The 14,169-nt window shown below is 38.7% G+C and overlaps 1 protein-coding gene across 1 annotated transcript in view; it reads left to right on the top strand.

Annotated features, from left to right (window-relative positions):
* The window catches only part of RALBP1 (ralA binding protein 1), a 33,538-nt gene that overhangs the window by 6,979 nt on the left and 12,390 nt on the right, over positions 1-14,169 (top strand). The window contains exon 2 of the mRNA XM_048289432.1: positions 10,259-10,552. Coding sequence (XP_048145389.1) covers positions 10,309-10,552 — 244 coding nt within the window. The 5' untranslated portion in view covers positions 10,259-10,308. The remainder of the gene's footprint in view (positions 1-10,258; positions 10,553-14,169) is intronic.

The raw sequence follows: 14,169 nt of genomic DNA, 5'->3' as shown, positions 1-14,169 counted from the left end.
GTATTTCTTAAGGTATGGGGGTTTTTTTGTGATATTCTCAAGACATAGGATTGCTGAAAATTACTGCAGTAAATGCTACAGACTAAGCTGAATGAAGCCTGTTTTAGAAAATATATGTGAATTTTATTTTAAATTCTAAGGATGTTTATACATTTTTCTAGAAGGCTGATGTTTCATGTAGGCTTTCTTCTAAGGCTGTTTACTAGGTAAATTGGCATAGAAGACAAGGCAAATACTGTGAACTTGTGGGTGCTGCTGCTGTTCCAGTAATTGGCATTTTAATGGATGACAGATTCCTGCTTTCTCTGCAGAGACCAACAGCTGCCCCATGGTGGGTGGTGCTGCACCTTGCCTTGCATCTATCTGTGAATGTTTTCTGTGTTCACATGCGTGACATTTTGCAACATCTCAGCCCTGGAGGTGGTGATGTTAATCATAATTAATAATCTGCTGAGCTTGTAAATATTTAAATTGACTTTCCCCTTGGGTATTGAGTGAATCTGGGGCATACAGAGAAAACAGAACTTGTTAATCCCATCTCTACATATGGTACTGAAAAAAATAACTAAAAATTCAGAAATTTGCTGAAAGGCTAAATCCTTCATGTGGTGTTGATGAAGAGTTGTCACTGGCATTAATAGGAATATGTCTGGGAAGAGGAGATGGTATAGCCCTACTCTTGTGTGGAAACTTAAGATACCATGCTAAAAATAAAAATTTTCTTTTCCGTATAGCAGGAGTTTGAGTGACATTGACATCTATTCCCACAGGTTCCTGCTGTAGACATAACATGGATCAGCAAAACAATTACTTTGTTGGCATGTCTCAAAACAGATCTCAAAATGAAACAAGCCATGCCAGAAAAAACATTTTGGTGGGTAGAACTGCATCTACAATAAGGCTGTGCTCAAAACTGCTGTGCTGGGAGCACAGAAATGTTACACATCAATCCATTATTGTTAAGTTGGGGAAATGTTTGCATGCAACCCAGTCTGTGCTTGGTGTTACTCAAATTGGGCTTAGTAAAGAAACCAGTGAAGGCTGGCTTCCAGGTCAATAGCCATTGATGTTAGCTTGATAATAAACAGGACTCTTAAGCCAAAAGCAAAGGTGATGCAGGTAGACATAGTTATCAAATAATCACTAAGAATAATCAGCTGATATACATAGTTATTAAAGAATCACTAAAAATAATCAGAGAAGCTGTTATATAAGCAGTGCTTCTGGATCAAAGTCTTTTTTTACTTTTCCTTTCTGCTGTTATGGTAGAATGGGTTTTATCTCAACCACCATAGTTCTGTTTAATATTCACTAAAAGTTGAATATGTTTTGCCTGTGTTACACTGGAACATGCAGGGTTTTAAACATGAAAAGAATCATACATGGAAATTGATCATCTCTGTCGTGTATCACACTACAAAGAGATCAAGCAAAGCTGGTCTTAGCTTCTCCTTATGCTACAGAGTTCAAGCGACAGCCTGTAATTGATAGATCTTTTCATCTGTTCAGTACATGGTGGCAAAAATTCAATATAAAGCATAAGAAACTTAATTTTCATAGTTCAAACCCTAAAGGTTTGTGTGTCATTAATCTACTTTCAGAAATTGCTTCTTTCTGGAAATGATAAGGCCTTAGAATTGAATATTCTTTGCCTTTGGTAAAGTAAACTGGATTATTTGTACTGACCTCCCAGGTAAAGGATTATAAAGTGACTTCTGCAAAGTTAATGATGTTTGAAAATTCTGTGAATAAAATAATGGTCACAATTCACCCAAATCAGTGAAGAAGCATGGTGCTTCTAATTGATTTTTTTCTATATCCAGTCAGAAAGATGATATCTCAATAGTGGATTAAAAAGCGACACTGCCTGGACTCAGTGTGCCGTTCTCTGGGCAGCACCCATGCTCTGCCGCTCCCTCTACAGGTTAAGCAGGTTTATGCAGTTGAGTGTATAAGACACAGAGTGTGGCAAGGCTCTGTCCCTATGGAACTCTGTCTGCTTGAGGGCTCTCAAAGGGCACACCAGCAGACACCAGTTAAGTGATGTTTGTAGAGAGACACACACAGCTCCTGATTTCGTTGTAACTGGCGCGGGTTGGAAAGATGATAGTAGTGCAGCAGCAGGGCACTTGCCTGCACAAGTCGGCTGAGCGTTCCGCAGAGCTTGAACTCTACCTGCTGGCAGGAGCCTCACAACGCCTAACTGCGTCTCCACTGCTGCTGTTGAATTTGCCAGGTGAATTACTGCTGTTACAGAAAGGCCAGTGTGTTATATTGCACATTTCTGGTGTGTGGGCATGTCCCAGATTTGTTGCCACTGTTAAATCCAAAGCAAAGAGTCTTTTATAATTGCTGTTTACCCTTGTCATTTCTAGTATTTTAGCATGTGTTAGCTAAGACACTCTTAAAAAACCCCCACAAACCCCAAAATTAGAGCTTTAATAGGCTTAGTTGTTTTTTACTGGGTGTTGGAACTGAACATGCAGAGCTCTGGCCTCTCTGGAATACTAGATTCCATTCTCTGTTGTTTGATCTGTCACAGATAGTCTGCAGATGCACTTGAAAGAATAGCAGAAATGCTTTAAACTCCTGTAAAATATTTTATGCTAAATCCATTGATTTTTCTTCTGCTTCATTTTGCATTTTTTAGTCTGAATAGCACTTGCTTTTTTAATAGCATTTGTAGTACATTCAGCTCAACCAGTCACGGGTTTAGGATGTTATGGTTTTTTTTCTCTGACTCCACTAAGTTGGCAGCTGGCTGCATTCAGGTACTGGAGTGTGACGGGACGATGTTGTAGTTTAAATCTCTGATCAGGGGAATTTGTCATTAAATAGATCCAGCCCAAGAACTGATTGAAGTATAAAAATTAGTATTAATTTGATAAATCATAATTGCTGTACAGTTTGCTGCAGACCTTTGATGACTAGGGATTAGACAACTCTTTGAAGGACTTGTCAGAAAACGTGAATTGTAGAAAAACTTGCATGCAGTCCTGAGGGCAAACAAAACCAGTGGTGATACTATGTTTATAGTGATTGTTAAGAAAGTAAACTGCACACCTTTTGTTGTATTTTTCTGCCTTCCTTTGTTAAGTGGTAAAAGTAAAACTTTCTGTTCTGTTTTATGTGCATTAGCACTGGTACAAGTGGAAATTTGGAGAGGTGGACAAGAGAGAAGGGGCAGGGTTGTCACACCAGGAATAATTCTAAGGCCAGTCTAGGCAATAGTGGGTATTACATATGTTGCACAGTGTGGTGGTTTTCAGAAGTATAGGAGGGTTCAATATTTTAGCAAGACAGTTGTAGTATTCAATTCAACTCTCAGTAATTTAGCTCTTATCAAAAGCTACCATATCTTAATTTGGATGGAAAAGTTTTGTTTCGGAGGCTGATACTTAAATTTTTTTTTAAAAGCACAAACCAAATTCTTCAAACTGTTTTCTGAGAATTCAGCTAGCAAGAAAATACCTATTTTCTGTAATAATGAATATTTTGGTAATCAGGCAAATCTTTCAGCTGCTACTTGTAATTTAGAGGGGAAACCTTAATTTGGCAGGAGAAGACCTCTCAGATTGCCTTGCTTATGTGTGGCCCATAATTTGCAGAAGTTTTAATGAGAACTGACTGTGGGAGAAATAGAAGGTGGCAAGAGAAGCCTGGGAAACAGTAAGCAGCCAAGAGGTGAGGTTAGATGAGACACTGGGTGTGGAGGACAGGAATGGTGAAACTGGAGTTGCACAGGTCTAGGTTGTGAACACCTGCTTGGTGAGGAAAAGATTGTGAGATAGAGGAGGTACAGCCCTGATGGTGGAAGAACTGGACTGCAGGAAAGGGGATGAGGAAGCAAATGGAGAGAGCCTGGGGAAGAGTGTGACTAAACCATGGAGTAGGAAACTAATGTACGGGGCTTGAGTACTATACTGGAGGTATTGGATTACTTTGTGCTGACAAGACCATGGGAACCAAGAGCAAGATTTACTGGGGGTAAAAACAGAGAGTCCTGTGCAGTGGAGTAGCACATTGCCAAGAAGTTTGAAGAACAAGAAATTATTCTGAGGGTGGGCAGTAGCAGTTGCAATGCAGCTGGCTGATTAGTCAAGGTACTGCTGCAGAAGTCTGGTCTGGGTACAGTGCCCATCTGCTTCATGGAGCGGAGTCCAGGCCTTCTGCTTGTTACTTGAGAAAGCTGCCATGTAAAGCAATGAAACAGCTCATTAGCTGGACAGTTATTTGCGAGAATGCCTCTTACATATTTGGTTGTGATCATAATGTAGTGCACTGCTTTGAAACTGCTTCCATGGCAGTTGATTCAGCTGGGGAAAGACATGTGGCAGGGCTTGCAGGGATATCCCTGAAGGATGGTAATGAGCCATATGGGGGGAGCCACATGTGGGGCATAGTTTCTGTACCCTCTGTATAGGGCTTTGGTTGTTACCCTCTAACAAAGATTTATGCCCAAACTTTTCTTGTAGACTACTTGCTTTGAAGAGGTAGTGGGACAGACAGTGGGATATAAATTGTCACAGCCTGCCTCTCCAGGGAAATAGGATATTACAGCAAAATAGTGTGATGGTATAAGCAGTGCAGGATGCAGAGCCATGGGACAGGGGCTTTTCCTAGGCAGTCCTGGTCCATCCCTTTTCAATGTGCTCTCTCCTGGAGCAAAGCATTTAACCAACCATCCCCTTCCAGGGGTCCAATTTTTGTTTTTCCCAAGATGTGTCTCTGGGAAACAGCCTGTGAGTTGCATCCTGATGGAGCTCTACAGAGCTAGGGGCTGTAATACTGTTTTCCCTGAAGTGAACCAAACTGGAAAGCACGTGCTGCCACATATCTGGAGATTTTATCTTCATGCGATTGCAAAACTTTATCATAATGGGATTGGAAACCTTGGTTTTGATATTTCTAAAATGTCTAGAGTATTATTTAATTATTTGTTTTAAGGCTGGCTCTTTACTGATTAGATTATTGAAGAGCTGGAATACCCTCAATAATAGGGAATAATCTGGATACAGCTGCATATTCTAAATGTGAGCTGGCTCCTCCAAGAGTCCACTCAGATATGGATGTGGTCTGTAGCTCACTGATTGTTGAGAGCTAAGTAGTTTCATCTGTTTGTATATCACTCTTCCTGAGCTGGAATGGACTCTCAGAGCAGAACTTGAAATGCCTTGGATGGTGCTGTAACTGGCAGACTTTATCCACCCCCAGGTAAGTGAGAGACCACACAAAAGCTGTTTTTGTAACTTTAGAGCTGATCTGATGCTGGCATTATTTGAAAAATGTACAGCTTACTCCTATGTGACTTCAACTGCATGATTATACAGCCTCCTTTGAAGTAAATTTTCCAACATTGTCATGGCTTCACATATCCTGTAAAGTAATCTGAGGTTTAGGAGCTGAATGCTGCTAAACAATTTGTATTTTATTCTTTTTATCAAAAAAACTTTGTCAAGTCCCTTCTTGAGACTTTAATTCTTGCCAATTTTGAAGAGTGTGTGACTCACAGGGGAGTTACTTAATGCTGTGTTTGTGTGATTACTCGTGACTTGTGAAATTTTAAACTTGCTTTGCCTGTCTACATGAAGTACTTCCCTATTCCTTCTCCTTTCATGACCATGTTACCTTATTAAAGAAAGGGCACTGGTTTTATATCTGACCACTGCTTATTAAATGAAACAGATGGCTTCTGATGTCATTTTGACATTTGACTGCATGGCAACATTTCAGTCTAAGAAGTGTTCAAATGAAAGCAGTGATTTGTATTAAGCTTTTCAGTATGTTGTAAAAAATGCAATAGATACAGAATTGAGATGTGACACAGACATTGGATAGTCTTGGTAAATAAATTCTAACTCGATCTTCTCATCTTATTAAAAAGTCTCAACAATTATATGAGTACCACTCATGTTTTCTGAAGTGTTTTGACATACTTAGCCCACAACTGATCATTTTTTATTCTTCTTATGGTTCATTACTTTCCAAAATGGAGCATGTTTGTTACTAGGATATTTTTTGTCCAAAAATGGTGTGCCTCATTTCTTCAAGAACCAGGTCCTTCATGCATGTCCAGATCTTTTGGACTGAAGGTCTGTGATGATGAGTGAGGTACTGCTGTGTTCTCTGTCTTGCGTTTGGAGAATTGTGATTGAGCAGGTACTGGTAGCTGAGTGAGTGTCCCCACTCTGCCTCCATCTTTTGATTATTAACTTCTTGGGACTATTTTCAATGTGACACCCAGGTATTCAGAGGGTCTCTTTTTTGGCAAAATGAAATGACTGGGGGATACCCACTGTGCTTCAGATGTGGTCTTGCATAATACTTGTTGCAGAAAAATTCCACATCCTTTGTTCCGCCCAGGAGCTTTACAAAATAACATCTGTGCATGCAATCACCTGTTTCTGCTGCTGTCAGAGTCACAGTACAGACTCAGTGCAAAACAGAAATAATGAAGCCTTCTGTACTGAATGAAAGAGCTGTGAATTTGGTCTTTCAGACTGTGCCTCTCTTTAATGTGTTCATGCTGACTTAGATGACACGCTGTTGAAAGTGAGATCTATTAAAGCTGGCTGTCATGTCTCTCTGTCTTCCCTTTTCTATGGTTTTTCCAAACCTCATCTTTAGTTACTAAATATGTAGCTCAGACTGATTTTTTTAGGAAAAAGTTCAGTTATTTTCAAATATGAGACTTGGAAAACCACATTATTTCACCTGTGAAGGCATCTCCCTTCCTTTTCCCAACCTACTTTCCTGTGCTTGGTATGGTCTAGAAGATGGTGATGGCATGACGGCTAGATTTTGTGTTAATGACGTACCTTCTTTCCATGTTTAAAGTCTCTTATAATTTAGTATTTCCTTGGAGAATAGAGGAAAGGTCATGGTTCTGCCCATGTTCAGTGAAGGCTTATATTTGACATTCAGTTATTCTGAAGGCTCGACTCAGTGTTGAGCAGGAAGTTGGTTCAGAAACTGCATTTTGGGAGTACTGAATAAAGTAGCTAGGTCTGAGAAGGTGCTTGAAGTGCGAGAAGCTCTCTAATGCGGTCATGTAACAGCATTTGTGGCTTCAGTGGAAGAGGAGTCAAATGTCAAGTGAACGAGAAGCGGTGGGAGTCAAGGAGCCTGCTCTTGGCAGGGAGGTAAGAAGGGACTTCTTGTGATATTGGGGAGAGACTGAGAGCCAGTGGGAAAAATGGGGACAAGGTGAAAAGATTAGGTAGATAATCATGAGGTAACAAAAAACAGCAGCAGAGAACATTCAGGAAGAAGTGGGAACTGGTAACTAATCAGATAGAAGAAACAGAGGAAGAAGAGAGAGAACTTCCATCTGCAAGGAAGTGGTGTGCTGCACGAAAGTAGGAACCACCCAAATGAAAACAAGATGAGGGAAAAGTGGGAAACTGAGCTTGAGTCACAGAGACCAAAGCAGATGAAGGTCAGGTTGTCTCTGACACACTGAGGGTGAAACAGTAGTAAGTCAAGACAAGAGCCGTGGGAGTACTGACACTGGGTAGTAAAGAAATCAAAGCTTGAAGTTACAAATAGTAAGAAATAATTGAAATCTGAGGACATGAAGATGTGTGTGCAGTATGACAAAACAGGTGCCCAGAGAAAGAGGTTGCACTCCCGTCATCGTGGTTCTGCCACTTCTCTGCTTTTCCTTGTTAGTGCTTGTTGAGCTCTTCCACGAGCCAGCTCAGCAGCAGAAGCCTGTTGGAGCAGCTAGCAACTTGAATCATCTCAAAAAGAGCAAACTGCTGGAATTGGAGGTAGAGGAGAGTTGATGGGGGGAGTAGTGTGACCTTCCACATGTGGCAGCATGTGAGTTATTGACATAACAATATTTGTCAGTTCTCCTGACAAATGAGAACTACATAGGTGAAGAGAAGCAGTTTGAGGGAAGGGACCTGCTGCAGAGGAGAGGCAGGACTGAAGCAGTAATAGATTGGGAAGAAAAAGTCTGAGAGGGAGAAGCTGGCAGAAGAGCAAGCCTGTTAGAAATGCTCCTTCTCAAAATGCCTAGAAGGTCCAGGATTTTTTCAGTCTCGCCATTTATTGCTGTCAGAAGAAAATTGTAAAAGTCAGAGGAAATGGGCAGATTTATATGGCAGTAGGACATTAACATCCATTAGTAAAAGTGGAAGAGGTTTTTTCAGTAGGCTTAAAGGTTCTCTCCTGCTGATAGGTCTTGATATAATTTGAGCATCATAGATTTTCTCCCTTATTTAAAGGCCTAGAAAATGATACATATAGGAAATTAATGCTTTCTTGAAGCTGTAAAAGAAAAAAGTAAGAAACATAAGTATAGTCTTAATTTGTTGCATTTACCAATATACCCCATTGTCTTAATTTTTAGCCAGTGCCACCACTTCAGCCAGAATAGGGAATGAACAGTATTAAATAAAGACTTGATGAATATTTTGTTTCTCATCATAATTCTGTGTCTTACTGTGCCCTATTCAAATTCTGATCTGAGTAACTGGTAATTTCCATAAGCACTGTGAGTGATCTCCTGTAGGGAGATACTGTTGCATACATACTCTAAAATTTCGCTCTGATCTGCATACAGAGAGCTGAAGGATGAGAATTAAAAAAAAATTTTTTTTAATTCCAACCCCCAAAAAAGTGAACCAACCACCCTCCCCAAAACGCACTTAGCTGGACTCATCTATAATTATTAACTGGACAGAATACAATACCATGTCATATTTTTTCTGTATGCTACCAATCTGTAAATAAAAGCCCAGGAGCTGAGCAGTACTGCTGAAGAGTGTTGTGGAATGTATGGGTTAAGGCTTTCTTAGTCCCAGAAGCTCTGCTGGGTTCCACAGGCAAAGCCTGCGTGTCCTCATTTTCCAGGGCAGTGTTCATGTGCTTTTGCAACAACATTGTTCTTGCCCTCTGTGCACTTGCCCATCTTGTCCACTCAACATGTGGATTGATTTGTAGATGCCATCCATTCTATTTGCGTAAAAAAATTATATGTAATATTTCCAATATAATTCCATGAGTTATTGTTGAAATACTCTCTATTGTTTAGAAGCTCTTGGTGCGATATGTTGGGTTCTGTTTTTCTTGGAGCAGGGGGAGGAGTTGGTGATGAAATGCAAATGTACTGAGGAGGAATTTTACAGGTCATTCTGATACTCAGATGAAATACAGTAGTAAAGCCAGTCTGTCAGTGGTAATATTGAAAATGCTTATATAATTGAAAATTTTGACCTTTTTTGATAGCTGTCATTCTGAAGCTTTACATACCTGGACATTTCTCATAAAATCCCATGTTTGAACATGCCATTTAATTGTTTAAACACAGTATCAAATAATCATGGCAGTGGAGTATTTGATATGAATTAAAAATAGAATATAACAAAATCCTTTGTGACCATTTAGATACAAAGGGCCAAATCCAGACAAGTGGACTCCAGAGGTGTGGTGTCCCGTGCAGCATATCCATTCTGTGGAATTTTTGACATTTATCTGTGCCAGGAACAGTTTTTTTGCTGATGAGTTCCACTGCTGAGAATGTATGCATTGGCTTCCTTCAGCAATTTTTGTATAAGCTTTTATTTGGCCATAACTCTCAAGCAAACAGTGTACCAGCATCTGGGTGCAGATGACCTGATAAAGTCTCTTCAAAGGTGAAGTTACTGTATATACCAGAAAAACATAATCATTATTTTTTTTACCTTCTTTAATTTGCAGTAGCATAATTAAAAGATGGATTTGCTTTAGCTCTATTTATTTTTTTCCCCCCCTTATTGCAACAGGCTAGGCAAGTTTTTATTTGCATCTATAAAATATGCTTGGGAAAGAAGAAAATGATCTTTGCCTTAAGGGCAGTGCTCACAAACACTCTGAGCTTCCAGGCAAATCTGTTTGATATCAAAAAAATTTTAAAAGTCAGCAAACTAATTTGTAGTAAATACTACCAATCAGTATGCAAGCTATGAATTTTGTAAGAATTATTTCAACTGTTAAAGTATTCAGATACTTAATATATGTTTTGTATGTTATAAAGAAGAAATGGCTAAAATGGCAGCTCACATGCTAATATGGCTCAGGAGTTAACGAACAAATTCTGCAAACACTGAGCTTCAGACCTGATTTATTTTACTTTCTTTTGACGGAAGTTGGAACTCTCATTGTAGAAGGTATTCCTGTTTATGGTTTCAGGGTAGTGCTCTAAACAAGGTGTTCTGAAACCCATTGCTTAAAATTGTGTGGGTTTTCTTTTTGTTTTCCTCTTATGCAGGTGTGATGGACAGGTAGCAGAAGATTTCACTTTGATATCCACGTATCAGAATGACCGAGTGCTTCCTGCCTCCCACGAGCAGCCCCAGTGAACACCGTCGGGTAGAACACAGTGGGGGACTTGCTCGTACTCCCAGCTCTGAAGAAATCAGTCCTACAAAATTCCCAGGACTGTACCGCACCGGTGAGCCTTCACCACCTCACGACAGCTTACATGAGCCTCCAGATATAGTATCTGATGATGAAAAGGAGCATGGGAAGAAGAAAGGAAAATTTAAGAAAAAAGAAAAAAGAAGTGAGTAGACAACTTCTCTTTTTAATTCAATGCTTTCAAGTTTTCTCGTTTTTTCTCTCTCAAAATTGCTTGGTATTCCCAGTGGGTTCTTTTAAATTTGTTTCAATGTGGAGGAAGTTAGCTTGCTACAAACAGACTTTGTGCAGCACCTGTTTCTCTTGCAAAAAACTCCACACCTTAACTTTTTTTTGTTGCACAGATACAGGTGCCAAGTATGTGCCCAGAATTACTAATAAACCCATTTATCCAAAACCTTTCATGATGCATTGGTAAATCCTGGCATGGGGTTCTTCTTCACATTCTAAGTGGAGGTTTTCAAGTATATTTCCAAATACATCCATTTTTAATCATAGCTGAGGTGCTAGCTAGAATAAAACTGGTTTTGATCTGAATTGTACACTTGTGCATTTGGAAGAGTCAGTTTCAACAACTGTAGCCCTTTTCCCATGTGTCTCCCTTATTCAGTGTTTGCTTTTGTACTATCCCAAGTTTTCATGTGCACACTGCACCATTATTCAAGCAGTAATAAAATCTCCATCTCTTTTTTTCTCTAGCTTCTCAGTTTAGTCTGATCATGCAGTTTCCTCCAGCAGTGCCAAAGTATTATTGCAGAGGTCAAAAATGTGCAAACCAACACTGAGATCTGAATTTTCCAGAACTGACAGGGAAAAGGTTAGAAGAAAGTAAAGCTTTGACTATAAAATCCATTGTCAGTATATCAGTGTCTGGAGTAGAAATTTCATTTAAAAAGCTTACCCCTCCTCCAAAACAACAGAACTATTACTTTCCACTTTTAGATTTGTGCAGAAAATTTTGGAAACACGAAATAGTTTTTATTCAAGAAAATTTTTCTACGTATTCTGAAAGAACAAAGCACTTGGAAATACTAAGCTGATACTGAGCACTCTCACTACCGGAAAGACCCTTCCTGTCCAAGTCTCTGAAACCTAAGTATCACAGCCCAAGTGCTAGGACATTTTAAGTCACATTTGTTTTAGCAAAATTTCAAAATGTCTGTGTCTCTGATGCCAGTGTATCCTGCTACTTCTTACATGTGGAATTTGGAAGATCAGAAACAGTGAGACAGCACACAGTATTCTGTTAGAATTAATATGGTGACAATTTGTGATACGCATGCACATATTTAAATAATCACTCCTTAAGAATCTGCTGTCACTGCACTGCTTTTAATCAAACCAGTTTCCTGGAATGCAGGAATTGTTTATACCACAGTTTAGAAGGACTGTTGCTATTTTAACTAAAAACTGTGTGCCTAAAGAATAATGTAACTCAAAAACACATCCTCAAATTAAAACCAACAGCTGAAATTCCTACAGGTCTTAAGAAAAGTGATTCCTTAGTGATTTTCTGTAATGTAAACATTATTGATCTAATATAGATTACTGGATTGGCAATGAAAATTTGGTATTGATTGGATAGGTCTAAATTCAGGCTAACAGTAGTTGCTTTTTTACTGTCCAGCTTTCTGTTAGAGCTCTGCATTGCACACCTCTAAATCTGCAACTGGTAGAGGCCAACGTTATGCATTGTGTGGGTTTCTTTGTATGGAATTCAGGATGTCTCATGGTGATAGTGTAGCTGAAGGCTGTTGTTTAGGAGGAAAAATGCTGCTTCAGCAAATCGACACAGGTCAGTGCACATCAGCACTGCGACTGTTTTCTTCCAGAAGAATTGCAACACATTTTATAGCTGATGTAAAGCAATTTTTGTTACTTAAAGGAAACTTTAAAGGTATGAAAAAATCCTCAAAGAACACAAAAATGCAAAACATGGGAAGAACCAAATCATCTCTTGCAGTGCTAATGTAAACGGCATTCAGCATTTCTTGGCCCTAATACATGTCTGTCGTATAATTGCCAGTCAAACAGAAGAGTAAGTTACATACCAAGCTTTCAGTATATCTCATATAGTCCAAAAATAATCAGTATTATAAATATGCCCTCAACAGACATTTTACCTGTCTAAATTACAAGTGTTGTGTACTGTTGCTTATCATGGTTGATTTTAAGAGTTTTCCTTCCAGATCTGGCCTTTTTTATTCCTCCTATACTTTTGATTCTTCATTTTATTTCTCTTTTAAAATTCTGTTGTATGTCTTCAGATTGTTTCATTTTTTCTGGCTACCTGCTTTGGTTTTGAGCAGTGCACAACCTGCCATGATCATGCAGTTTGGGGTATAAACAAATATAACTCAACCCGTCAGTGAAAAAAAAAAAAAACAAGTTGACATTACATTATGACAGAGTGTTTGTTGAGCTTGCAATATTAGTGAATTAATGACATGGTCATCCTAACACCTGAAACTGTATCCAAGTTTAATCCCACAAAAATCTTGAGCTATTTTGGTAATACTCTAAATGTAAACTTCAGAAGTGCTTGAAGAGCAGCAGGGAAGGGAAGGTTAAATATCCCAAAGTTATTCAGTTTTGTTTTTCAGGTAAATAATTTCTGCAAGAGTAATGCACTCTTAGCTTCATTATTATCACCTATATCAAAAAAGCATTTTTGTATGCTAGCAAAATATCTTTTCCTGTATTTTTAATATAGATACAGTTATTTAATGATTTGCTTTTTTTCATGTTAGTGGCAGTAACCTAATAATACACAGCAATTATTCTGGGGAAAAGTGCTAAAAATGTTTTGAGTTAATGGAAAATTCAGTGGAATATTGTTTTTTATGTGGAATTCAGCTCCTGGAAAAATGTTTCAGCCACTAATTTTTATTCTCCACTATTCTGTGATAGACTGGGTGTTGGTTGGCTGTAGAGTGAGTTAGATTAGGGGATTTACTAGGGATTAAAATGAATTTTCTTTTTACTGGCATAGTTTTAAACCAGATCTGTTCCCTGACTCAAACAGAACTTGTCCTGTGATAGCAGGAGAGCAAAGATGGATCTGTGTTAAGCAGTAATGGATTATCTGAGACAGCAACCACTGTAATTGATTTTTGAAAATGTTTAACCACCTGTCACTAATCACGTGTTGATAAAGCCATAAAATATGCAGTTCCTTGCAGAAGAAAAACGTTACAAGGAAATACTTCTGAAGAAGCTCTTCTACTCATTAGAATTTCTGTAGATAAAGAGTCTGTATGTAGTAGATCTTACTCTGCTTAGTCATTTTACTTCTGAGATTGAAGCTGTTGGACAGGATGGGTTCCATATGCATCTAGGATTTTTTTTGTTTAGAATAATCTTGATTTTCTTTATATAATTCTTGGAAAAATGGAGAATTGTTTGAATTGTACTAAACTATCACGTGAAAAGATAGTAGTATCATTGGTATGAACTCTTCTGAAAATTTCAGGAAATATTTTTGAAGACCAGATCCTTAACGTGTTGGGCATGGGGTCCTGTATGTTCTTTTGGAATGTAGATCAGGGCTGATATAAACAAAACATTATTTTTACTGATCTGGTGTGTGGAGAAGCTCTGAATACAGTTTTCAGATCTACAGACTAAGAAGTTATTAGAATTTTCTATGCTGATAAAGATCAGAGGCTCTTCATATCAGGGTTTATCTTTGGGATAAATAGGATGTGTTGCTACATCCTGTTCTGCTGACAAATCACTGTGTATCTCTATATACCACTGTGT

The sequence above is a fragment of the Corvus hawaiiensis genome, chromosome 30 (assembly GCF_020740725.1).
Source record: "Corvus hawaiiensis isolate bCorHaw1 chromosome 30, bCorHaw1.pri.cur, whole genome shotgun sequence".
Taxonomy (NCBI): domain Eukaryota; kingdom Metazoa; phylum Chordata; class Aves; order Passeriformes; family Corvidae; genus Corvus; species Corvus hawaiiensis.
This window is presented reverse-complemented; position numbering and strand designations above follow the sequence as displayed.